Source organism: Nyctibius grandis, chromosome 6 (assembly GCF_013368605.1).
Source record: "Nyctibius grandis isolate bNycGra1 chromosome 6, bNycGra1.pri, whole genome shotgun sequence".
NCBI lineage: Eukaryota > Metazoa > Chordata > Aves > Nyctibiiformes > Nyctibiidae > Nyctibius > Nyctibius grandis.
This window is the reverse complement of record NC_090663.1, coordinates 69,672,876-69,700,282: the sequence shown is the minus strand read 5'-3', so window position 1 is coordinate 69,700,282 and position 27,407 is coordinate 69,672,876. Positions and strand designations below refer to the sequence as shown.

General features: G+C 42.5%; 1 protein-coding gene across 14 annotated transcripts; it reads right to left on the bottom strand.

The window, feature by feature from the left end:
• Positions 1–27,203, bottom strand: LOC137664568 (uncharacterized). 14 transcript variants are annotated; one of them, XR_011048350.1, is made up of 13 exons: positions 27,023–27,203; positions 25,948–26,108; positions 23,059–23,290; positions 21,874–21,958; positions 20,175–20,247; positions 19,849–20,012; positions 19,131–19,286; positions 18,129–18,428; positions 17,442–17,669; positions 17,220–17,361; positions 14,807–15,294; positions 11,166–11,308; positions 1–7,686 (listed from the first exon to the last, which is right to left on the bottom strand). XR_011048350.1 is itself a non-coding variant. In XM_068402723.1 (13 exons), exons 3-8 carry the CDS (start codon positions 23,944–23,946, stop codon positions 18,329–18,331), a joined length of 666 nt encoding a protein of 221 aa, XP_068258824.1. In that variant the 5' UTR covers positions 23,947–26,108; positions 26,831–26,869; positions 27,023–27,203; the 3' UTR covers positions 1–7,686; positions 11,166–11,308; positions 14,807–15,294; positions 17,220–17,361; positions 17,442–17,669; positions 18,129–18,328. The 14 variants fall into 14 exon arrangements, 11 of the variants coding, with proteins under 11 accessions (XP_068258824.1, XP_068258834.1, XP_068258832.1 ...); XM_068402723.1 differs by lacking the exon at positions 19,849–20,012 and adding an exon at positions 26,831–26,869 and having other exon boundaries at positions 23,927–26,108; XM_068402733.1 differs by having other exon boundaries at positions 23,927–26,108.
• Positions 27,204–27,407: the final 204 nt, after the last annotated feature.

Genomic DNA, 27,407 nt, shown 5'->3' with positions numbered 1-27,407 from the left:
TACAAAGGACACAAAGTTATACTTAGCCCACAGAGTGGTGGCAAGTCCCTCCAGGGATCACAATCACTGAAGAGAACAAAAAGTCCCCCTATCCCCAGCAACCTTTCCCATTTATAGTGAACATGACATTAATGTTACAGAATACACCTGTGGGCCAGCCTGGGGCAGCTGCCCTGGCTTTCACTGCTAACAGCCTTGATCACCATACCATGGCTGGCCACAAACTGAAACAAAATGTAACAGAAAATTGATTCTGTAATTTTATCCCCAGGACCCCAGGTACGGTATCACAGCAACATGACAGCATCAAAGTTTTCCAAAGGAAGGATCATTTCAGGGATGTGGGCATAACTTGTAGATAGACAGATAGACATAGGAAAAAAAAATATATCTACATTTTAACATATCACAAATATGATTAACAACCTCTGTGATATAAAAAGCTGTCATTTATTTAATTCTACGGAGTGAAAGCAAATGAATCTTTAAATTTCTGTGTTTTGAAATCTGACTCTAGTGAAACTCCAAAGAGGCCAACAGGTGTTGTGTCTGGGAAATAAAAATTACGCCTTATTCTTGATATTGCACCATGTTTGGGACAGAATTATTTGCATGTATGCCTCCCTGACTGTGTTTACACAAAAAAAGGTACAAACAAAATCAAACCACAGTTTTTCTGGAAAATGGCTTTCCAAAGTGATATGCAATGTTCCTAATAAGCATGCTAAAGAAGATTGTAATTATTAAATATTAACTATTATTCTAACTGGATATATTATTATTAAATAATATTTTAACTTGTCTGTGGCCTGATTTGTGAATGCCATACTTCGTGTGTGTTGGTGTCAAATTTCCCATGGTTTTGGGTCAAAAAATAAAAGACGCTCTAGAACATGTTCCATTATAATGCTTGTTCTCTTCCTACATAATTTTCTTACATTGTTACTTTTATCTATTGAATGTATGTCAAGACTAGAATATTTCATAGATGCTTTCCCATTTGAATTTCCAAGTCCTAAGAAAGGAGTGAGCTCCTTTTTTTTTTTTCTTCATCTCCCTTAGTTACATACATACATTATTAGGAAGAGATTATAATCTCTAATTTGAGTAGCAAACATCTGCAGTTTCTTCCTCAGAATTAGAAATGTTTAGAACTGTAATGTTGACACGTTCCATCTCTACAAAGCTACAATGAGCTTGTGTGGTTATACACATGCTGTGTAATCTTGACATTTTAATCTTAGTGTCTCCTGACATGAGCGTTTTAGATTTCTCACATCTATTGCTTGAGCTTCCCTGTCTTTCTATGAGTCACCTGTAGTTTCCTGAAGTATTGTCTTCCCTCTTAAAAGGAAGATATAATTTTTATTTGAGCCTTTAAACTGGCTAAGTATGCATTTTTGCACATCAGTTTTACCCGCCTGCTTTTAAGTATTCCCTGCCTCCATGGCTGGCCTTTAGCTTTAAGCTCTTCGTCAGGCTATCTATCCACCACCGGGCAAAAGCAGAAATGAATGTTTGGAATTTTTTTCTGTACCTAGTGACTTGGAGTACAAGTTCTACTTGTGGCCTCTCCTGTTATCTGCATAGAATGCAACATTTGTTGTTAATCTTTTTCTGCTTTCTTCTTTGTTTTAACATCACATTAGAAAAAAATAAACAAAAGAAAATGAATTGCTAAAATCCAGCTTAATGGATTTTAGATGTTTTCACCCAAAATGCATACTCCAATAGCCAGCAAATCCAGTTTGCCAGTGAAGACAGCACTGTCACGTTGAATCCTGTCAGGTCTTCCTATATTTTCTTACAGATAAATAAATACTTCTTGACTGGTGTTGATTGTTAAAGGCAGTGGGGTACGTGCATCAGTCAAGGCCGGTGATGTTCAGCAGACTGCCAGTTTCAGGTTCCAAAGACAGTTGTTTTAATTTGATTTTTCAGCCAGGTAAAACCAACATTAAATTATCCAGGTGATCTGTTCTCCATTTGGGCTGGTTTTATGTTCAAGCAACCATGGTAGGTGCCAAAAACCCACCACAGAAGATTTGGAGAAATAGACTATGTTAGATAAAAGTTATTTAAAGTATAGCTGAGAATTGGGAGTAAAGCCTGTCTTACTCCTTTGCCCTGAGCTTCCCAAGTGTGGTTACAAGTTTAATGCTGGTTCTGCCTTCTGCAATCAAACTGGAAGTGTTGAGCTAAGGGAACAAGAAATGACAGAAAGTTTTCTCTAAACCTTACAACCCAAAACAAAACCTCAAAGCATGGATTAAAAATGAACTTAAACCCCATATTGGGAATGAACTCTCTAAGATTTTATGGAAAGCACCAGTCTCTGAACTTGATTTCAAGAAAAATGTACTTTCTGTTTAAATAACCTTTTAAAGTATTGCCATGCGTGCTGGCTTAGAAGCTCTATTCAAATCTTCTGAACCCTCTATTCAGCACTGATCAGAACCCATTCGGGATGCTGTGTCCCATTCTGGGCTCCCCAGTACAAGAGATACATGGGCGTACTGGAGAAGGTCCTGCAAAGATGATGAAGAGATAAAAGCATCTGATGTAGGAGGAGAGGCTGAGAGAGCTGGGACTGTTCAGCCGGGGGGAGAGGAGACTTGGGGGTATCTTTTCAATGTGCATTCATAGTTAGTGAGGGGAGTGAAGTATGGCAGCTAAGGAGCAGACCCACTGCCAGCTTCATTGCTTCTGTTGCAAGAAGAGTAATTTTTGGCAGCTGGAGTCATTAACTTTTTTAATTGCTGCAGCTAAATCTGAACAGTGCTCAGGGACCGGATCTTTTACATAAAAAAAAAAATAGTTCATATAGGATAAGGAAGCAAGTGTCCATAATAACTCATAACTTCCTTCTGCTTACACAGTCCAAATGAATTGATGTGTTCAGTTTTGTTGGGGTTTTGGGGGGCCTCATGACATCCAGCAATGTCAGAAAAGGGTTTAAATTAAGTACATTTTCGCAATAAAATACTCTACCTTTAAGCAAAATGAGGGAAAAGAAATAATATACAATTTTATAACGTTTTATGACAAAATGCTCCTTGGTCTTGAGCACTGGATGAGAAGAAATGGCCTCAAATTGCACCAGGGGAGGTTTAGATTGGATATTACAAAAAATTACTCACTGAAAGGGTTGTCAGGCGTTGGAATAGGTTGCCCAGGGAAGTGGTGGAGTCACCATCCCTGGAGGTATTAAAAGCCATGTAGATGTGGTGCTTAGGGATATGGTTTAGTGATGGACTTGGCAGTGCTGGGTTAATGGTTGGACCTGATGATCTTAAAAGTCTTTTCCAACCTAAATGATTCTGTGATTCTATGATTAAGAGCTGCTTTAAAAATCCTTGACTAGAAATTAAAATCCAAATTTAAAAGCTGCTTATAAATACAGTTGACCTTAAAAATGAGAAGTCCTCCCTGTTTCTACAGAGAACGTAATACTTCAAGGAGCAATGTAATCCCAAAATGAAGATCAGCCTTGCCAAAAGAGGAAGTTTTCTTTTGATTAGGTGTGAAGGCTTTTGCAGTACATGTTAGATGGTATTACTTACTTCAGTGCATTTTTATACTGTGGAATTTTACTTTTTTATAATGTATTTTTTAAAATGCACATGGTGAATTTTACTCACTTTTGTTTAGAAGTGTAACCAGTGTATCTCTTCATTTGTCTGCATCACGTGCTCACGATTGGTGGATTACTGCTATCAGTGTTTTTAAAAGCATTGAATTAATTAATGAATGCTTAATGAGTCTCAGCTAGGTGGCATTAGAAAATGCATTCCCATTCTCTAAGGAAATTATGCTGGTACTGAGCTGAAGAAGCTGCTTTTGTTCATTTCTTCGGTTCCTTTAGCTTAGAAAGGACCTTCAAAATGTCAGTGTAATTCCTTACACTATGCAAGCCATGTCAGGAAATATCTCATCGTCAAAGAAAATATGAACTTTTACCCCAGCAAATTCTGAATAAACTTATGACACAACTCCTTGTGCGCTATTTTTAATGAGCACTCCTTACTTTTCCTTTTGAGTCAGACACCCTGGTTTTGTTAGCCTTTTTTCCACTCCCTTATTTGTACTAAAAGATGTAATTGTTGTTGTGAGTCCTCTTAAGAATCCAGTTTCTGGCAGCACTGTAAGACATGTTTACTTTGTTTTACTTTGTTTTCTGCTTTGGTAGTAAACCCTACACCTGTGTTTGGGCAAAACAGGTGTATGACATTAGCGTACAGAAAACACTACAAATAGTGTTTCTTCACTAAGGCCTTATTTACCGAAACCCGAGTTTAAATGCCACATTCATCAGATCTGATATCTGTACGCTTGCGGAGTGTGCTGGAGGGAGGTGACCTTGAGCCTGCGCTTCCCTGCCTTGCTGGGCTGGAACCCAACGATTCTGTGAGCTTGTGGAAGCAGCTGCTCCGGGCCCGGCAGCACCCACCCACCTCATTACACCCGGCTTGCACTGCAGTCGTTTCTCACGTACTGTTCAAACTCTCCAGCCAAACCTGGTTTTGCTATTTAAAAGATGAGAGTTCAACACACAGAGTCCAAAAGAAGCACAAGACCTAGAAATAGCTCCATATTAGAGTTTTGAGAAGGATTATAAGAGTTTTTCTGTGTAAAACTAGTATGATCTCAGAGGATGTTCTGAAATCCCCAACAAATTGCTTCTCACAAAGGCTGCATTAAGATCTGTGGAGTAAATGCAGTTATGGGCCTGTGCTACACCACAGAAAGGAATGAGTAACAAAAACTTGAAATATCATATATCATTATTACTATTATTATTATTATGGAAACAGCTCACTGTCGGTAGGTATTGTGATGCTTCAGTCTTTCAGCTCTATCGTGTAGTTACAACTACAAAGATTAGAGATACTCCTGTAATGAACACATAAGCTGTATAATCTCCTTCTGGCTTTTAGTACTTCTCTGGATCACAATGCTGAAGTCAAAACAGTTAGAAGAGAACAGACAAGCCTGAGGATTTCGGCTAAGTCATTGTTTCCCAGAGACTACACAGCAACTGGTGGTTACACGAAAAGAAAATTAGAGGGGGACTGTCTCTAAGAATTAATGCTGTATTTGTTTTTCTTCTTTTTAAATAGCTTTCATACATTTTGGATGCTGTATTAATTTTGGTTCACCTGAAACTTTTATATTATAACTACTAACTAAGAAACTTTTATTTTAATCTGCCACACATTTTTTTACTATCTTATTTTCTTTTCAATATAGCTCCCCCCGAAGAGATACTTGTGTAGGATTCAGAAGGAGGGAGAAAATTTCATAGGGCTGTGTGTAGGAGGATGAGCAGGACAAGGAAGAGGAGGTGATCTTCATGTTTTGGAAGGAAGGAGAAGGACTGCATCAAAATAGTGAGGTGAATGAAACAGCACAGAACAGCAGAAAGTGAAAGGAATGGGGACTGAGACTGTTTTAACTGAAAGAGGGATCAATGGCAGGGAGGTGTGCAGGGAGACAGTCCATACAGAGCAGTAAAGAATCAAGGGAATCAGTGATTTAGAACAGAATGAAAACAGAAAGAAAATGTTTAGAAGAGTGCAGCATCTACCAGGGTCTTCCAAACTGCAGTGTCTTTCATTAGAATATTATAATAGCCATGTACTGAGGAACATTGTTGTACGTATTTACTTACTTTAAGAAATCACAATAAACTAAAGTAATCAAGGATTGTCTGAGTAGATTAGCTGTGGTATTTTGCATATCAAGGCATTCAAACTGACTAGAAGGCAGCCAGGTGCTGGAAGACAGTAGCTTACTGTTAAGCATCAGGCACTGTGGAAGTTAGTATTTCTTGAAGATACAAATCTTTTGCATAATCCCATCTATATTAACCCCTACATCCTATCCCCACTACATTTATGAAACCAGAGATCCACCACTGATCCAATTACTCCAGTTAGCACCAACTGAAATAAAAAAAATTCGTACCTTCACCTCAAAATGCTGTGAGCATCTAGCTAACTCTGGGGAAAATAGGAGCTCCACAGAAAATCTGGAATCTGGCAGCAGGGGGTGGCTGTGGTATTAGTACATGGTAAAATTGTGACTGAACTTAAGAAATTAAATGAGCAAAGGTAGATCTAAACAATTTCCATGGCATTATGTCCATCTTGGTTTGGTAACACTTGACCAGATGGTAATAGATTGATAAGTGGTGCTACTGACGTTACAGCAATTAATCTGTTGAAAACGCCAATACGGAACACAAAGCCAGTCATGGCTATTACCTAGGTGAATACTCTGTGTGAAATTTATTTTCTTCATGTTAATAAGAGGTGAATTGTGGGACAAGTTGATTGAGCTGTGTAGTGACTTAAATGTGACGTCAAATTATCACCCAAAACTTGATTGTAATGTTACTAGTAAAAGCTAGACCACATCATCTCTGCAGCTGCCAGCCACCTGCTCACCTACCTAGGAGATAAGCTGATCTGTTTCTGTTAATGAGGATTAGCCACCATTACGGAAACTATTGATTTGCATACATACAGATAAATGAAATTAAACTTGTGATATGCTATTGTATTTTATTAATAAGTCAGCAGTATGCTAGCATTTGGAAAGCTTGCAGAATTTTGAGCCAGACTCTGATACGCTGCAGCCACGTTGTCCTGATTAAGTAGCTAGAATTATCTTTCATTACTGCTATCATCTACTGCGGAGTTTCACATAGGTACTTAAGGATTGTTTCACTGCACTGATACCACGATCCTGATAAATGTAAAAAGGCCCAAAGATCCAGAGTTTTTTCAAAACTTCGTCTAGTGCTTCTCATAAATCCTAAATTCACACAGAAATTTTCAAGAGAAAACATTCCTAGGAGACTTTGGTTTTCAAATGCGTGTCTGGAAGGCTAGAAAGATGTTCAGTAGGATTGTTTTAATCAAGGATCTGCATCAGATGAAGAAGCTGTATGCTTCAGATCAGAGAAAATTGATCCATTTAGGAATGGTCATTTTTCATATGGGAGAAGAAGAGAGATGGGAGAATGTTGCAGAAATAATCAATTGTGATTATCTAACAGCCGAGTAGACACTGGAAATCTTTAGATAGAGCTTCATAAACCGTGGTGCATGCCAGTGGTGGCACACAGACCGTTGCCGAGCCGCATGGCGTCCAGGAAAGAGCCGAGAGGTGCTGCTGCTGCGATGGTGGCTTTCAACAGCAACTTCAGCTATTGCACTTCTTCCTCCTCAGGCCTGGCCAGGGCCCCCAGAGCACACTGCCAGAGGTCTTTGTATAGGCCCTTAGTGAACCCTCCTTCGGCTAACACTGTGTGTGTGATCCACTTCCAGATATCTCATCTATATGAGGGAAAATTAACAATCTAGGCTATTCCACATTCTACAGTTCGATAATTCTGAGGTAAATTCATTATGCCCAAGGTGGATTTTTTTTTCAAGTATAACTAAAGTTGCACTACAATAATATTTTTTATTATTCTTAATTAAGACTCTTGCCTTTTTTGAATTATAATTTCTAATTACTCTGTCAAATTCACCACTAATGGGTTCCCTTCAGCTTAAAAAAGCTAGCTTTCTTCTTCATGTTTCCACTCCTTTGTTATGTTCTTATGAGCTTGCAAATCTGTAAGCACTTTTCTCCATTTGCAGGCCAATGCTGGGAGGTCAGGACGTTTATAAGGACCTGGAATTCCGAAAAATTCATTTTGTATTTTAGTTTTGATTATTGCCACTTAAGCATAATGACAACATCCATCCAGTTAAAAGTTCTGTTTCATTGGAAATTGCTTTTTTTTCAGTGAACCACTGCTAATCAAAAATGTATGAGCAATGCTTTCATAAGGAAAAAAAATAGTAAAATAGTCTCATAAGTAAAATAAAATAAAAAATGGAGAGTGAACAACTTTCTGTTCTAACGTGGCCATCTGTCATTTATAAAGACATCACCCCATTAACCTGTCTAATCAACTCCATTCTTTTTTCAAAGTTGGTTAAGTAAGTTTATGAGGAGAGGTAGATGTTCTCTTGATTAAATCTGTTGTAAAACGGCCTCCCTGGTGTTCTGCTTTGTGTGCATTTACACGTATAAAGGTAATTACAAGTACATCTCACTACTGTAAATTCCATGCTTGTCATATTACAGTACATGACATTTTCATTTCCTCCTGGTGAAAATGAAATCCGATATTTTCTGTTCAAGCAATAATGACCAATTAGAATTTGTTATTATTAATGTTTGTCCTAAAGTGCTCCAAGTCATGAGGTGGTTTCCTTGTAGGCAGTTGAATTTATAAGGTGGAAAAAAGGGGTTTGACATGGTGCTATACCACCTTCAACTGCTCCCTCTCAAGCCTGGTTATTCCTTCAACAAACTGGGAGATCCCTATGGAAAACCCACAATGTAGGGAAGAATATTACTGAGTTCCAGTTTAAAATGGAGAGTTGAAATAAGTGATTCTCCTCAGCAGAAATTTCTGAAGTCTGTCTCTGACCTTTCTCCCTGACGTTCTACTTTTATCACAGGGACCAGAGCTTAGCTCTCTTGCGAGTGCTCTGCAGAAGTCAGAGTCAGTTAAGTTGCACCAGTTCTGAGGCAATGTGGTCAGCTGTCTTCACAGGGATTTCCTCAGTGCCTTCAGATTCTACCAGAAATGGGGAAACTATTGGAAATGGACCCTTTGAAGAACTGCCTGAGGAATTAATTCAAATAACAGTGCTATACCCAGGAAGCACAATAGGAAGGCTTCTATAATATGCAGTCAAAGCTTATGTAAATAACTGAAATACTGAATATGTTTTGAATGTTTTACTAGTCAATTAGATAAGTTCCAAATAGGTTATATTTGCTAAAATGCCAGTTTTATCACTGCCAGTTTCAGCATTTGGGTAATTTTTTTTTATTGCCTGATTCTTCTTTTATTTAAAATAAAATACGTGTCCTAAAATCCTGAGATGAGTAGATTTACACATATGGAGAATTTTTTGTAAAGACCCTTCAATGGTGCTGGAAAGCACTTTTATTTTTAGAGCAGTACTGACCACTTGGTTTGAGAACCAAATCTCTACATTATATATGAAATCTTCCCTCTAAAAACTTTCTTCTCTAGAGGTAACCAGAGAGACAGGTGACACACAAACCCACAGTGAAGAAAGGAGGAAAGACAATTCTATATCTGTGTGGAGGGAGAGAGGGTTAAAAAAGAGCAAGCAGTTGGAATTATGTCGTGACACATCATATGATAGAAAGCAGATGACAAATTTTGGAGTGTTCTGTTTGGAAGATGGAAACAGATCTGCCCTGCTCTCACTGGAATGCCATAGAGGAGGCTGGTAAAGAATCAGTTGGTGAGCATTACAACTCAGGAAGTGGCTAGCACATCTCTTGACAGACCTCACGGTATCAGAAATTCAAAGGCAGCCTAAAAATATTCAGACAAAAAAAAATTACCCATAACTTTGTCTCAAGCACAGATAGAGAAAAATGGAGAACTCCTTTCTGAATCGGGCTGGCCACTTTTTCCTCTTTCCCAGTTCACAAGCACGTGTGGCATAGTCACAGACATGAAGCGGCAACTGCTTCATCACCTTTTTCTCTCCTTGAAGAAAACTGACACTTTGAAAAACAAGGAGTAAGCTTATGCCACCTTTACGGTCTGAGGGCAACTGGAGGTAATACCATACGGCAGCTAAAATTCTAATCCCATGTTGACAATTTTAAAAATTGAGTGGTTTTGCACAGTTTGAGGTCTACTGGCTCTTGCCTTACAATTTTTTTTTCTCAGAAGCGAAGGGAGCTAGTATAGCAGTAGCAGAGAGTAGAAGCAGCAGCAGACTAAAAACTCTGAACTTCAGCTTGTTTGGGCAGCTAGCAGACAGGATCTCCTGGGAGTGTGCTCTGAAGGGCAAAGGGCCACAGAGAGCTGGGCAGTCTTCGAGGCCAGCCTCCTGAAAGCACAAGGACAGTCCGTCCTGAACTGCAGGAAAATGGGTGTACAAAGCAGGCGGCCAGACTGGCTGAACAGGAAACTCCTGAGTTCAAGTGCGAAAAGGAAGTGTGTGGGGATGGGCTGCACAGTAGAAATAGAAGTATTGTGGATATGCGGGGATGGAGTCGGGTGTTACATGTTGTTATGTGTTGCCCAGAGAGGCTGTGGAGTCCCCAACCTTGAAAATTTAAAAAACTTAAATGCATAAGACCGTAAGCAACCTGATTGGACTTCGAAACTAGACCTGCTTTGAGCAGGAAGCTGAAGCAGATGACGTCCTGAGGTCCTTTCCAACCTAAATTACTCAATGACTATACATTCTTGATAGAATCAAGAGTCGTACAGGTCAGCCCAGACCAGTTTGCTCAGGGCACTGTCCATCTGAGCTTTAACTATCTCTACAGAAAGACTACCTGCAATTTTAAGTTAGACATATGAATTGAACCTAATTTAAACTTAATCCTTACTGTTTCATTTCTGGCAGTCTTTCTTTTCAAATTGTGTGAAATTTATGTACCACTATGTGGGTTTCTTTCTTGGAGAGGATGTCAGTTTTCAAAGCAGAATTTGCATTGTCATGGGGATTTTAAAGATGGAATGAATTAACAGACTGATTTAATGGAGGCTAAAATCATTTTTCTAAAGGAATACAGACCAGAGGCTACCTTTTAGTTGTTTCTTTCTATGTATATAGGCAGTTTATAAAAGCATAATGTGGTATTTTGAAATGAGAAGTACTTCAGGATACTGTTAAAAATTGTCTTGTTTTGAACAATGGTAGTTATAAAAAAAGAGGTTTACAAATATTTTCTGATACCCAGTCACATCAGAGGAAAAAAAACCTTGTGCGTTAGCATAATGAAAAATACATTTGAGAGTAGCAGGGATTTTCTACAACATTTACTGCACTCTTTAGTCAACCAGTTATATAAATGAGTCTAAAAATATTTATAGTAGGGAAGTGAACTAGATGGCTTCTTGATGGCACTTCCTGTAAAATATTTCCATCATTTCTTTGTCAGGGTATCCCATTACTATAGACCTGAGCCCAAGGTTGAGAAGTCTTTCTGCATAAGCCAATACCTACTGAAATGCACTGAGGTATCTTTAGTTAGAACATCATATTTAGCTGAAAGAGCTCCAAAATGAAGGGTTAAGTACAGAAATAAAGGCTTACATGTTCTGGTACTGCAGCTGGACTGGGTTTGATGACAATGCTATGGGTGTTTTTTCCCCCTTTTTCCTTTTTGAGTACACTTCCAGTAGAATGGCAAGAATTATCCATTTCAGAAGGACCTCTCTTTTTCAACTTGTTTGTATCTTAAAAGGAAACAAAATTAAAATAGATGTTATCATTCAGTTGCATATAACCTCACAGTTTGTATTTATAAATATGACAAATTGGAGTCTTGCTTAAAGAAAGGATCAAAAACGGAATAAAGGTTTGGGAATTCAGATGTAGAAAATAACCATAAGTATCCACACCTTTTGAGAAGCTTGAATCACAGTGTTACGAGAGTATGAATGTCGTTGGGGATTGGATATACTATTATTCTAGTGATAAGTCTATTTTCTGCTTTTTGAAAAAGGATTTTCTACTAAGATTATAACTGCCAGATTTCCTACACTACTTGCTGTAAAAGGGATGATTTGGCCCTGGGACCATGTATGCACCAGTTACTATGACACTTCAGGCAGCTGGTAGTCTGGAGATCACAATTTGGAAACCCTTGTGTGAGCAAATAACCATGTTCTTTGCTTACTAAATTAATTCAACTAGCCACATTGTAAAATTATACTGCAAGCCATTCGTGATCCTTGAGATGAAACATGTTACTCTTCAAATAATGCTTTACAGTGAAATATTTATTCCTTGAAGGGAAAAAAAAATCACAGAAATATCTTAAACTCTAATATCTGACCTTTCATATTTTTAAAATATCCACCTAGCACAACTGATGATTGGGTAAACAGACATTCAGCCATATGCCTTTTAGACAAAAACTTTTAAAGTCACATTTTCTTAATTTGAAGCGGGTGATGGATAAAATGCATAAGGAAAGTCAGATTTTTCTGCCAACTACAGCATAGTGGAAATCTTCCTGCATAATGAAGTGTTAACTAAGTCATGCTTTTACAGAATGATTTAAAGTGTGATTCCACCACCAAGAGACTGTAAAAAAAAGCAGGGCTCCATGGTGTCTCAGTAATTTCAGCATAAGATATGCTGAGTTTGCAAGGAAAAAAGGTGGGAATGTTTGGTTTGGGAATTTTTCCCCTCCTAATTTCCAGTCCCCCAGACTCCTCCTTTGGGCTCTTTACATCTCATGCATCATTAGCTGGAATAAATTATCATCAGACTAAATTGCATTATAACTATAGCTGAGTTGGCAGTAGAGGGAGAGAGACTTTAACCTGCACCACAGGCAACTTTGGTAGGAAATAGCTGATAAAGAAAATACCCAGTGACCTCACTAGGGCACTTTTACAAAATAATCTTTTATAGAAGAATCGGAGCTTTAAGAAAAGCATAATAATGAGATAAAACAAGCTTGTATTAAAAGATGCATGATATCCCAGTTTCAGGAAAACTCACTACAGTCAGAAAATTACCAGTTTTATGGATACATTTCAGACTGTTCTATAAAATACTGGGAAAAAAATCAGAGAACTGAGAAATACACGGATAAATAAAATCTTGATAATCAATTATTTGCTTAGGGGGAAAAGAAAGTAGAGAGAATAGATTTTTTGCAATGCAAATACTTTACACACAAATGTCCTAAAACAGGTAAGTCTGAATAATCCACTGAAGTGCAATCTAAAAGGGCAGAAGATTATAGAGTGCAGGCACAATCTGTCCCCCCTGCCTGTTTAATTTGCAGAAGTAAAAAATTAAGAAACAGCATATAACATCTGGGCTCTATTCCCTACAGAGACCATATTTAATTGTACTTATATAGAGAGCCCGTGATTTTTGTCTAAACAGCTTTCTGCTCTTTAAAGCCTCCAACCATACTACTCTTAGTGTCTTGGCTCTGCCTCTGCAGAATCTCTCCAACCCACCCTCCAAAGCAGCTGCAGCAGCAGGAGGTGAATGGTGATTTTCTGGGGAGGGGGCAGATGTGGCCCATCGACACCTCCATTCCCTGCCCGTTCCCCACTGCTGGGGCAGGGGGAGAGCCACAGCAACAGGCTGTGAGTACAGCAAGGGAGACAAGAGGTGAGAGGGGCTGGAAATGCAGTTTGCTACCCCGTTATTATGAATGCTGGGAAGCGATCCATGCTAGCAGTAGTTTTTTTCTTCGTAATTTATGTGTGATGCCATAATGTTTTGCTACAGTGGGATTCAAGCTATTTAAAGTATTTTTAATTAGCAAGGACCCACAAAGGAAGAAAGCTGTATTCATACAAGGAAACAGGACAGCACAGACGTTCTCATGTGAGCCAGGTTCTAAGGAAAACATTGTCAATGAGGCATTAGGCTGCCTGCACCTAGACTTACACTGTGGTGTAAATACTCAGAGTGAGCTAAATAATGTAAATTTGAAGCAAAATCAAAAGCAGAACATTAAATAAGCTATAGCAGTGCTATGAAAAAGCATATACTCACCAAGAATGAACACTGCCTGGCAAAGCACTCAGACCCTGATTTTTTCTGCCTAAATTACACCTGAACTGTTGACTAATGTTACTCCAAGTGAAATTTAGGTTGGATTAATCTATTCCTTAATTACTTTTGCCTACAACAAGCAGATAAGAGTGATACAGAACAAACCTAAATATTTTTCCTAAATCAGAGGCTTTTACGTATACAGTTAACTGAAATGAATTTGCCATGGAAGCAGGCCATCAGGCTCTAGCATGCTGTGCAGAGCTACAGAGTTGGTTTTGCTTTTTTGCTATGCAAGTTATTTCTGTAGATTTAACTTGTCTATAAGATTTGTTAAACTGGAAGTGCAAAAACAGTTGTAGGAGTTAGCTGAGAAGGGGGATTTAAACCAAGAGCTTGTGTTTTACTTTGCTTGTACGGCAGAAGCAAAGGAAAATTTGGGGTTAGTGTGCATTATGTATGCTTTATGACAACTAAAATAAAAGGGAAGATTGCTTTTTTGCATCTAAAAAGAATAATTTTCCTGATTTAGATACTAAGTAAAATGCTGAAAATTCCTTCCTCAAACCCGAGTACATAAATAAGTTATACAAGAATACATATTTTGTTGTGCAGTATATTCATAAATATTAGATAGAAAAAAAAAAATCTCTGTTACAGAACACACCAAAAGCTAGTGAGGTCTCTTGAGTTTTCCTTTTATTAAAACAAACTAGTAGTCTTGCTTGGATTCTTAAAAATAATTTATGTCCAGAAGTTAAACATGTTTAAATAAATTGGCTGCATAGATCTTCCAAAGAAAGAAAGGCCCAATACTACACTCAGATTTTTTGGAGAAAGTGTCTTGGTTTAATTCTGGTGGGTTAAACAGTATCTGTTAAATAAAGCATGGTTTTTGTTGATTACTTGATAATAGTTTGTATGGTCTCTGTATAGAAAGATTGCAGGTTTCTAGAAGAGAATCTATTTTGGTAGGAACTGTTAGTTTTCACTGGTGGTTTTAAAAAAAACATTGCAAAGTTAAATTTCTTAGGAACACTTTAAAAAAAAACTTTGACACGTAGCAAAAAGAAAAGAAAGTGTTATTAAAAGGATAATTATTTAAAATAGAATTAATGAAGTCCATTTTGTTTAGACTGGAAACATGAAAGGACAAGACCAAACAAGACTCTCATGCCCCTTTTTTTTAAAAAAAACAGTCATACCCTGAAGTGTTGACTGAGCACTACACTGTTAGCTCTCCTTGACTTTAACGGTGCCCTTCATTTCACCCGCACTGTGTGATAAGGATAGTGACTTCTCCTTTCTTCTAACCTGTAGAAAGATCCTTGGGACTGATTTGATTTAGGGAAGCTGAGAACAGGCAAGTTTCTGATACTTACATTGGCCTTATCTTATGTAACAATTAGTAGAAAAGGGTACTACAGAACCCCATCATATTGAGGAAACTGATTGCAAAGGCCAGAAATGGTGGGTGGTAGAGACAATAATCTCAAAACGGTTAAGCAGTTTCATGGGAAATGGGGAAAGCTAGAGAAGACAGGAGATGTTGCTTCTTCTGAGAACCATGGCTCAGCTTGGGCCAGCAGCAGGTCCCTCTTGCAGCTGGCTAGAACTAACTCCGTCCACCATGGGGGCAGCTCCTGGTGTCTTCTCACAGAAGCCACATCTGCAGCACCACTGCTACCAAAACCTTGACACATAAAGAAAGAGAATTTAAAAAGCGATAGGGTGCAAGAAACACTGGCAAGAATTAAAAAATAGGGACATTGAACCACATAGAGAGAGATGCTGAAAGAAAATTTTAAAAGTGACAGGCGACAAGACATAGCAGGAGGAATTCATCAGTGATCTGGACAAGGGGATTGAGTGCACCTTCAGCAAGTTTGCAGATGACACCAAGTTGGGCAGGAGTGTTGATCTGCTTGAAGGTAGGAAGGCTCTGCAGAGGCATCTGGACAGGCTGGATCGATGGGCCAAGGCCAACTGTATGAGGTTCAACAAGGCCAAGTGTCAGGTCCTGCACTTGGGGCACAATAACCCCATGCACTGCTATAGGCTTGGGGAAGAGTGGCTGGAAAGCTGCCCGACAGAAAAGAACCTGGGGCTGTTGGTCAACAGCCGTCTGAATATGAGCCAGCAGTGTGCCCAGGAGGCCAAGAAGGCCAACAGCATCCTGGCTTGTATCAGAAATAGTGTGGCCAGCAGGACCTGGGAAGTGATCGTTGCCCTGTACTCAGCACTGGTGAGGCTGCACCTCGAATACTGTGTTCAGTTTTGTGCCCCTCTCTACAGGAAAGACATTGAGGTGCTGGAGCGAGTCCAAAGAAGGGCAATGAGGTGAAAGGGTGGTCTGGAACACAAGTCTGATGAGGAGCGGCTGAGGGAACTGGGGTTGTTTAGCCTGGAGAAAAGGAGGCTGAGGGGAGACCTTGTCACTCTCTACAACTACCTGAAACGAGGTTGTAGCGGGGTGGGTGTCGGTCCCTTCTCCCAAGTAACAAGCGATAGGGCCTCAAGTTGCACCAGGGGAGGTTTAGATTGGGTATCAGGAAAAATTCCTTCACCAAAAGGGTTATCAGGCAGTGGAACAGGCTGCCCAGGGAAGTGTTGGAGTCACCATCCCTGGAGGGATTTAAAAGCCCTGTAGATGTGGTGCTTAGGGACATGGTTTAGGGGTGGACTTGGCAGTGCTGTGTTAATGGTTGGGCTCGATGATCTTAAAGGTCGTTTCCAACCAAAACGATTCTATGATTCTACGAATTAAAACATACGGACAAGGAGCTGCAGAGACGCAGGACAGGACAGTCACTGCCGCGGTGCCGCCCTTCCGCCACCAGGCGGCAGCAGCGAGGGCCGGCGCTGCAGTGCCGCGTTTCGGCCACCAGGCGGCGGCGGCAGCAGCGAGTACCTGCCGGGCGCTCTGCACGCCGGGCGCCGGCAGCGAGCAGCTGCCCACACCGCGTGCATGGGGCGGCGGCGGCGCTTCCTTACCGGGAGGCAGCAACGAGGGCGGCGGCGTCGCCTCGCAGGCACCGCGGTACCGCATTGCCGCTACCGGCATACGTCAATGTGGAGCGCCGCGGCGCATCTGCGCATGCGCGGCACCTGCCCTCAGGACGACGTTCCGGTGGCCGGGCGGCAGTAGTGGGGGGTCGGGGACCACTGCGCATGCGCTGTTGGGCGCGGCCGCGCTCCTCCTCGGGCCCGGCGGGCAGCGGGAGGCCCGCGGGAACCACACGAAACCGGCGACAAAACCACACCGGGGCCCGCGGCGGTAGCGAAGGCTACGGCTCGCTGCACGCGCCCGAGACCAGCACGGCCACCCGGCAGCCAAGGGCCGGGGAACTACAGCTCCCGGCGTGCCCCGGCAGCCAGCAGGGCCGCCCGGAGCGCCGCGCCCCCGGAGCCCGGCTCCCGGCGGGCCGCGGCCGTGACCGCTGTCTGACCCTGCTGCCGCACCGCTCCCCCGCCGCCCGTCTCGGGGCTTGCCTCGGGACCCGCTGGTCGATCGCGCGGCCCCGCTACCGGACCCAGAGTCCCCCCCCCACCCCGCCGGTCATCCGCGGGCACCGCCCGCAGGACACTCGCGGTCCAGGGCCGCCCGGCCCCGCTCACCTTCTGCCTCGGTGCAGCGGCAGCCCCGGCGCCGCCGGGCCCAGGGATCAGCCCCGGTCGGGGCCTGGCCGTTCCTGACAGCTGCCGGAGCAGGGCTCGTCCCTGTGGCGGTGCTGGCCTTACCCCTTCCCACCGCTGTGCCCTGTGGGGAGCAGAGTGTCAGAAGCGGGCCCTTAACAGCAACAATTTAAACTCAACAGCCTCTGATTGTCCTGCACTAACCTTACTTTGAGAAGTGCGTTATTGATGAGGCCTGAGGCACGGAGCTCCTTCCAGCACCCCACCACAGGACATTAAATGTCAGTTGATGCTGTTGTCATCACCTCCTCGGGGCAGGAAAAACTTCCAGGAGCCCAAGGCCAAGGCAGGAGGTGAAAGGAATGAAGTGTCCTGAGTCCCTTCCAGGTTTCATGGTGGTCACACAGCTCAAGTACACTACAGGTAGCTTTGCTGGACAGCATTAAGGAAATAAATACAGCCTGGTCTCTCAGAAAGAAGGAAAGAAGGATGCTGCTTTTTGTCCTACATTAACAAGTTACTGAGAACACCTGCTCTGGCATACTAGGGAGGCACTGCAGAAAAGCAGTGTCTTGGCTATTTCTTTTTTACTTTAGAATATCGAAGCAAGACAGGGAAGTGTTACAATGCTAAATGCGTGGTAATTACTCTTAAGATATTTAAGTCAACTTGCTATTACAATTTTAGTCCCTTTCCCATCTAAGGCATTGAAAAATCCCTGTTGCTTACTAGAGTATCATCAAGTGCTTTATAAACTGCTGCTTTCTACACAAGCACACGACAACGCTGCAGGAGCACAGCAGTGTTGTTTCACTGGGGAGTTCACCTTTCTTCCATAACGCGAGCAGCACAATCTGTGCCATCCCATCCAAGCAACATTTTTGGGCTTACCACAGCTTTCTCTTGTCTTTGTGAGCCAGCTGTGTTGAGATGTGGACTCTACATGTGCCTCCCATAGACCAGAAAGCCTGCACACAGGGATCACCGTGCAGCAGCTGACCTTCCAGTAGCTTCTTCCCAGGTGACACAGCATCTTGCACTCACGGGTACTTGCTCGTACTGGGTATGATGTGGGGACCTGCGCTTCTGGGTCAAACATACATCTCCAGGGTTTGGCACGGTATGCCAGCCTCATTGTGCCTGTGAGGATGGCTTCGGGCCTGGGGTCCAGAGAAGGAAATCTTTTTCAACCTAATCCATAAAAAAAAAAGACACAAAATAACTACAAGTGGTAGGTACCAGTACAACTTAACATTCTTAAAATAAAAAGAGCTGCTAGGTGTGTGTTAATGACCCCTAACAGTCCATCTCAGCACATCTGTATGGACTGAAATGCCTCTTTTCTTCAGGCCAAGAAATCTTGTTAGTCTCAAGATGAAGACTCAGCCTGGTCCATCCACATAGAGGCATTCATCTGGAGGGGTGATGGTGTCAGCATGTTGTTCTCCTGGACTGTTTTCTCCAGGGTGAGCATGATCCAGTCAGCAACCAACAGCCAGTGCACAACCCTCCCCTTTCTTGGCAGGTCTGTTTCCAGACCATGTGTCATCAGCCTGCATCAGTCTTGGAGGCTCTAGCAGGGAAGCTCCAGGCCGCTGGCCCACAAGTCCAGAGCCCATGTGGTACTGAAACACCCAAGCAGTCAACCCCTCTTCACAGGCAGCTTGACTGGTGTTTATTTGCCCAGCGAGGCTTTGTAATGCTGAAAGGGCTGCTCAACTCAACATCAGCATGCCACTTCCCAGCACAGTAGTTTGCATCTCTAGCCAGAAAGCAGTACTTTTCTCCATGGAGCATGGCACAGCACTGAGCTGTTCACTTGGCTTAACGCAGGGCATGCGACCTCACACTGAAAATGCAGCAAGACACACAGACTAGGAGTAAGTTTCTTACCTAGGAGGCATAAGGGCTGAGAGCATGGCGAGTGCTGCAAGTTGCGGTTTTTCCTCCTTCGTTACCAAGTTGCAGTTCAACTGAAGCCACTGTTGGACTAGGAAACAGGCTCCCTCTCTGGCTATCCATGGGTTCGTCAAGGTGGACCCAAAAAGCCTGTGTGATACAGGTCACAGGTTTGAACTATTTGCCCTCTGTAATGAGTCCAGTAATTTCCATGCAATTAAAATGTCCCTTCAAAAAAAGACATTCAATTTGTCTGTGAAGAGGCAGACAAAAGCTGGCACACATCTGTAATTCGTGAAACAAAAAACAAGTGGGAAGCTCAGGAGCATGTAACACAATGCACCATCTCAGCACACGCAGGTAACATAGCCCTTCCTTCCCAACCTACCTGCCAGAGAGATTTTAGTAACAAAAGCTCATTACTGCTATGATTAGCAGTACTTAGGGTTTGTTACAGGAATCATGGATTCTGTGACTGTTAAAACATTTGAGATTTTTACAGAGTGACAAAAAATGCTAGTTTACTACCAAAGCCAGGATTTTATTTCAAACCTTTTGGCAGAAATTATCGTCAGCTGGGCTTTCTGCATGCATGTCCCATGAAAATGCAAAAATTCACAAGTGATGACCTAGCGGTGTTAGCTTTTAAAACAAACAGAGTCCAGGTTATGAGAGTAGGAAAGGAAAGGGCCTCTAAGCTAGGTACTTTTACCTCTGTAACATTTTTTAATGAGTTTGAGTAATTCCTTCTTTAAGAGATGGAGCAGAAATACCACAAATTACAGACTTTCCCCTCTTGTGGTTTTGCAGCAGGCAACTATGCTGAGGACAAAGTCTTACTCCGCTCAGGGAGGACTTCCACCGTCTCCAGCTGCTCTGAAGGAGGAGAAAAATACTGCACTTCTACGAAGTAAGTCAAACATTTACATCAAAATATCCCAGAGAAGAATCTCGGTCTCAAGCACTAGGCAGGTAATCATTTTCTATGAGAACCCACACCCAAAGGCAAATGACTCCCCTGACTGGGCTGGCACTTACCCAGGCAGTGGTCCAAGGCTCTGGTGCCACCAAAAAGCACTGCCGCTAAACGTCAGGGATGTTTCTTCTACACCTGAAAAGCAGCAGGAGCCAGTCAATGCACAATACCGCTTCTCCCCAGGCTTGCAAAACTGATCACAAAATGAATCCTGGTTCAGTGAAGCAGCAGCCAGCAGTATCAGCGAACGCTGGACCTCTTCCCTTCACACAGAAAACCCAAGGAAGTAAAAACATGTTTGAGTGCCTCAAAAAAAAACAAGTCACACAGGGGAGAGTGAGCAAGCAGTCTCTGACTCCCTTGGGTCTTTATGCTGCTCTCTGAGGGATGCCTTTTGGATTTGGCTCACCCAGGAGTTTTCAGCAAGCCTTGAGCCGACCTCAAGTGTTCTGCTACCTGGTTTGGTCTGTCTGTTCCTGTAAGGCAGGCTTGTGTGCATCCCAGGACAGGCGGTGTGAAGCGGCCCACCTGCTGCATTTGGGTGCCCCAGGGGACAGGAATACTCTGCTTCTTACAGTCTCTGGTGAAGCCACCTTGCTCGAGGTGGTAGCAAAGTCTAGTGATTGCCCTGGCACGGATGGAGACCTGAAGCATAGGTTTTGCTGAGGCAGAGCTGTCTGAAAGTGCGATATCCGGGGAACCCAGATACCTGCACTACTCCTGCCTGTGGGCAGCACTAATCCTTTTTTAATTCATGGACTTTGCCTTTGCAGAGTCTTTTCAATAAAAGGCAAATACTTTCTAATACGAATCGGTGCAATAGAAATTGCAATGCGACTTATTTAACTGACATGCAGGTCATGTTACATGATTTATTTCTGTACCAGAGTCTGAGGTTATATTTAATGCACCCTTTGCATTCTTGCTGGGAATGAGGAAGGCAAATGAGCGGACACACCTTTTAGAAGAACTGCTGTTTTCAGAACTAGCCCCGATGACTAGCAAGAAGATACATAGCATTTTTGTTAGTGAGGAAAGCATTTACAAAATACTGCGTTTCCAAGGAACAGGCAATGACTCCCCTGTACAGACAAGGGTACAAGGGAGGATAGCTTTGTGGGGAGACAGACTGTTGCCCATGTGGTGATTCAGGGAAAGGGCATTAGAATAACTTTGCAGCCCATCTGCCATCTCACCCTGAGCTTTTGTTATTGCCTGGTGTGTGTACAAGCTGAAAATACTCAGATACTCCTTAGTCTGGTGTTTGGGTGGTTTTTTGCTTTCTTCCGTGTCAAGGCACTTTTGTCTTCAAACAGTCTTCCCATAAAATACTTCCCATAAACTGTGATTTTGATTGCAGAACATTTAAAGAGGTGGGCATTGAGCTGGTGTTGTCCGAAGGCGGGAAGTGGGTGGCTGTAGCACTGCTCTGCCCTCAGACCGCAGGTAAACCCAGCAGTCCCATTTTGGTGAAGTGCCAATGACTGGACCAGCCTTCAGATTAGCCAGGGAGCACTTGCTGACCGGGTAAGGAGGCACATGATGAAAAGCTGACTCGATGCCACCGTCGTCCCACATTTGTAATTCTACGCCTGGTTCTACAAAAGGCCCCAATTCTTGAGAAGAAAGTGCAAGGAGGTCCCCTAACCGCAATGTCCTCACCAAACCCACTCTCCTTTAGCACCCAAAAAGAGACACAATGTGAGAAGCAAACGGCAACATCTTCACCCATCAAGCCTGCAAATCAAATAGGTAAGTTACCTCGAAATCTCCACTGGAATCTAGTCATTCCAGATAAACATCTGCGCAGCACGACAGGTTTTCTTGGTGTCAGGCAATTAAATCTCTGTCAAGGTATAAATCAAAACACCAGCTTGCAAGTCATCATCATAAAATATTGCTGGAGGTTATGTTTCCCTGTTTTTTTTTTTACAGTTTACTACCATCTGATCTTTCTGGGATATGCTCTTTTAGATTTGCCAGAGAGTAAGACAGAAATGGAATTCAGGTATATGGATGAGTCTTAAAATCTTGAAAATAATATTGTGAACATTTGTTGAAGCTGCCTGTGCTTTCATTTGTTCGATATTATATTCACTTGAATCTGTTTCATATTATTATGTAGATATGTGCACAGACATAAAACTATCAATCAGATGTGTTACAGCTACTCATTGCATTTGCCTTCAAAGCATCTGAAGGTCTGTCCTGTCAGCTGGATCGTCCATCTACAACTTACACCCCTCTCCCTGATTTATACATGTTGGGAAAGTGCCGAACAAGGAGCTGGGCCATCTGCAACAGGTGGCTCATGTCTTGATTTCTTACTGTCATAGCCTGAGGTCTGTGAAATTCAACTTTGCAGCACTACAGGATTACTTAAGTGCATTACCTTGCCCTTTGAGACAAACAAATTAAATTTGGTGCTGCTGCTGTATATTGTGTGTACTGGGCACTCTGCCTTTTCTTTATTCCAGCCTTACAACATCAAAGCATTCATTGAAAGAAAATGGTATCATATTGTCTGCATTAGGTGACATCTTACTGTGCAGGTCACACTGGAGTCCTGTTAATTTCCATCTCCCTTATGTTGTTTCTAGTCAGATGTTTTAGAAAGTCCAGTAAGAAAGAATAATATTTTGTATGGCTTTGTCAAATATTTTGAATGTAGTCTGTGCAAAGGTCAAGTGTTCCCATGTAGTCAACAAGTGATAAGAAATGTTTAATAACGTGCCATTTAAAATTAATTAGTTAAAAGACAGTCTAAAAGTGCTGCTTTTCCAAAGGCTCACACAGTAATACACTGAATTCAGAAACAGGTACATTGTGACTGCTGTGGTAAGTGAAGGCCTCAGACAGTGCAGAGGTCAAGCAAAAAGAGACAAGAGGCACCTGTGGAGAAGAGGAGGTATAAACCTTGCAGAAACAGCAGACAACTCAACTTACCTTGAACAGGGTATTAATTTTGACCCTAACAGCTGGCCTTCTGGTTTTGGCTCTGCTGAAATGAAGACCCAGGGTCCATGACTCCTGTGTGCCTGAAGTACTGGTTATCAGACCCTGCAGAGACGTCTTGGGGAACAGCCAGATCTCCTTCTCAGCTGCCCAGAGTCTGCTTAGGGATGCTGCAGCCTGCGGAAGGGCTCCTCTGCTCCAGCTCTGCAGTTTCAGCCCAGACCTAAAGCAGCATATTGGAAAAGACACGCTCTAGCATCTCATTCACTGTTCACACTGTGATTTAGGATTGGCAGCTGTTAAGACAGAAGCAGCGTGTGTACATGTTTCTGTTTGTTGCAAGGGCGTTTAAAAACAGACCCCATAAATCCTCAAACAACAGTGATGGTGGCAGGGCGCAACTGCAACTCACTCTGCTCTGTGTAAAAGGGAACTCTGTCCAACAATAGCCAGAGCCAGAGCATGATGATTGCAGGGAGGAAGGAAATGGGGCCGGAGAGGGGGAAGATTTAATAAAAGTTGAATGTACTTTCATGGAGCATCTTGGCTGGTTCTGTTCTACAGTAAAATCTTTACTGCTGTCAATAGGAAAATTCCCATTGATTTTATTGCTATGAGAAGACTCCCCCCACTCTCCCCCCAAAAAAGACAGTTCTGGAAAAAAACAGGAGGTACTGAGTGTCTTTAATTCCTGATGGAAGTATATTGTTGAAGAAGCATCATGTCTTGTGGACTCAAGCGCTAAATAAAAGCACTGTACTTACAGTTGAGCAAGATACACTGGATGTGCCTGACAATACTGTGTTTCCCTAAAGAACAGTTGCACTTCCATACGTCCTGCAACTCTGCAAGATCTTACCTGAATGTGGGCTGACCCATTCATGCATTTTCTTATTTGTGGCACCAAGCATAAAACATGTTTTTCTTTATTTCAGTACATGGATCAAGCCATATTAGAAAAACAGTTGTTTCACGGTGGTGTAGAAAAAGATGAGATCTTAAATACAGGCTGGAGGCAACCTGAAACCCCAAATGAGAGAGACAACATAATCATGTGCAGATGCAACTGCACAAAATGGAAGGTGAAGACAGAACAGGCTGAACAGCTCACAAGAATCTCCATGAGCAGAGACCCAAGGCACATGGAGTTAGGACCTGTGAGAACCCGTGAGGGAACACTCCTGCTTACCCAGCTTTTCCCAACCGATCAGATAACCTGTGACATTTCAGTATTCACCCAGGACTATATCTGGGCCAGGCTTGCCCAGATTTAGAATACGATAGGTGACAGACTCAAACAGGATGTGCTTACCTCCTTGAAATTAGCGTTCCCTTAGCTAGATGCAAGAAACAGGTAAGCTCTGCCACGTCTTGTCACAGTAGAGCCAAGAATTAAGGAGCCATTCTTCATTTTTGTTTTCAGCAATACTTACCATAGTATGTGCAACTCTTTTCAAAACTGGCTTATGAATTACCTTCCACTTGATCTTGAAAATATTCAAATAATATTCCTAAATATTGTCCTAGATAGTTAATCCTGCTCAGGTAAATAGGTGCAAGCGGAGTAAGCACAGCGTGACATTTCACAGTGTAACCATGGCACCTCCATTCCTTGAACAAAGCTAAACACAAATATTACTTTCTTCTCCCTGTGTTCTGTTGCCCTGAAAACTAAACAGGCCTTTTCCTTCAAATGCTGACAATATCATGTGTTCCTTTTGCTGAAGAGATTAGGTGAAAAGGCAGAAGCAGGATTAATTTGCTGCTGAGGTAAGGGGATGGAGTCCTGTTGATTTCAGCAGAGCTGTGCTCTCTTGCATCAGTGGGGGATTTGAACCTGAAGCTGAAGATGCATTTTTGAAGATGAAACCGATCTTTCTGAAAATGGTGAAATGTTTCCATAGAAAAGTAACTAACTGCATGGGTCTTGATGACTTGGCCTAGCCATCAGGAAATCCTTCCAGCATCAAAACATCTTCAGGAAGTTATTTTCCCGTAAACAATCATTACTTACTACCAGAATGACCATAACACCTTGGTCACCTGGAAGACCATTTTCTTCGGCACTGTACAGAAGGTGACTCGGAATAGATCACAGAATCACAGAATGTTAGGGATTGGAAGGGACCTCGAAAGATCATCTAGTCCAATCCCCCTGCCGGAGCAGGATTGCCTAGACCATATCACACAGATCCCAAGCTAATGCCTGCTCACCGTCATCCATTAGGATGAGAGCAGCTCCTTTTTGCCAGTTTTTTCCATGTGACACTATGCCTTTCTAACAGGAAGGATTTGTCTGTCTGGCCACAGCTGGAGAAGGCTGGGACAGTTTTCTGTCAGTGGGCACAAGGGAAGGATCAGCACAAATGTTGGTGCTCCAGGCAGCCCAAACAGAGGGCAGCCGTACACATTAAGACAGGGCACTCCTATAATCCTCCTCAGTTCTTGAAGGAAACAGTGGCAAGGAAGGTGCCCTCACATTCCGCAAAGCTTCATATTAGCTGTGCACAACGCTGACAATATACGGCGTTACATGCGATGCAGTAACTAGCTGGCTGCTCAGCCTTATACTGCTCGTGGACTGGTACCCACCTTGACAGCTAGCCCAGGAGCTAGCACAGCCTCTGCTGAACTCATCAGAACTGTTCTTGTGATCACCCTTGCAACACTCCCACTGACGCTGGGAAGTCCTTTTGCCCCCACTTTGCAGATGAGAAGTGGAGGTAAAGCCATGACTATGAAGTAAAGCAAGGACTCAGCCACAGGCTTGGGTCATCTCGCCGAAAGAGCTTTAAGTTAATGCTTCACACCTCTGATATCCCAGAAAAAGAGCTCGTCATTGCAACTGAACTGACAAACTAACCAGTTTATGCATCTTACCTTAATCTGTAAAAAATGCAATTTCCCCATAAATATTCTCTCAGCAGTCGACTCAGTTCCGGTTGTTCTCAGCATCCTTACTCCATTTGCATCCAGTTGTTTGTCCCTACCATCCACCCTGCCGCCCAGGGACAATCATCCGCATCATGCACTAAACTGATCTGAGTTTTAAAATAACCAAAAATGGCAGAAGATGTCAGCAGCAGCTAGTCTGCAAGTGCAGAATCACAGCAACTACGCCGCACCCCAGATTCCCACTAACTGTAACGGGCCCATGCAGAAGGCAGATGGCAAAGTGGGCAAAGATCGCACATTGAATGCAGCCCTATGTTGCTTACACGTGGTATTTCTACATGATGCTCTCATGCCAAAACCAAACAAAGATTACACACTGCTGAAGCTTTCGCTCAGTGCTGGACGTGATTTTGAACACATCCATCTTCCTGCAGACCCAATGCAGGCTGTGCTAACTCAACATGAGGAGTCTCAGAAGTTTCTGTGTGCTTTGGGTCAGACCCTAGAAGCTCACAGGTTCACTTGTAAACACAAGATTTCATTAAATCGTCTAGATTACAAGATGATGCTACAGGGTTTCACTTTGCTTGCGGGCCCTGTGCTTTTTGTTTTTTTACAAACACGTATTTTAATTTGAATATTGCCCCAGTTTTTGTCTTACAGAAGAGGCATGGATTTATAACGCTGAATGCCTATTATCCTATTCTTCCTATTTGCTCTTAGCATGAAGTAGTAACCCTTTCCATAATAGCAGGCAGTGGTTGTATTAACAACAACTAAGCAAAGATGAGTACAGCATCAACGGGAAATAAAAACTGCTACTAAGTATGATAATGCCACAGACTAGGTCACACACAAGCTGACTTACGCATGATTTCTATCTTCAGAAATTCCTGCTCCTTTCTACCTTCAAAACCACGAATACAAAGTAGCAACCACTGTTAAAAAACACTCTTTTTTTCCTGCGTAAGTTCTAGAAAAGTCTTTCTCTTGAGAGTTACAGAAAGAAAAGCATGGCTAAGCAAGAAGATATTCCTACTGATATGCAGAGCGGACTTACCTAAAGAAACACAAATATCAGAATACTCTTACTCCTTAAGGATGCTTGTCAGGGATTATCTCACTTTACCACTGTTTTCCAAGTTGCCCAAAAAAGACGACTGCAGCCTAGCTCTGAAGGTCAATAGATATGGCTATTTCAGACCAACAATGCAGTGACTATGAGAAACATGGGCACTGGCAGTCCCTCTTCTTCCCTCTTGAATACCTGCTCCAATTTTAGCTCAGGCACAGAAGCCAGAGAAGCTGCCTGTCTCTCAAAGCAACACCCTGATTAATTCATTTGGGAGTCTATCGATAGGACTTGGCATTTCCCAACGCACACAGAAACCCAGACTTCCGGGGTGCCAGGGTAGAGTGAAAGAACTCACCGTACTCAGCACTGT

Excerpts from the sequence above, each read along its gene's own strand:
- LOC137664568 (XM_068402723.1), bottom strand. The coding sequence starts at position 23,946 with ATGGGTCAGCCCACATTCAG. Across the intron at positions 19,287-20,174 it reads AGCCTTGGACCACTGCCTGG|GCTTTTTGGGTCCACCTTGA; the intron begins GTAAGTGCCAGC and ends TGTATCACACAG. Across the intron at positions 18,429-19,130 it reads TCAGCCCTTATGCCTCCTAG|GTTGAAAAAGATTTCCTTCT; the intron begins GTAAGAAACTTA and ends TTTATGGATTAG.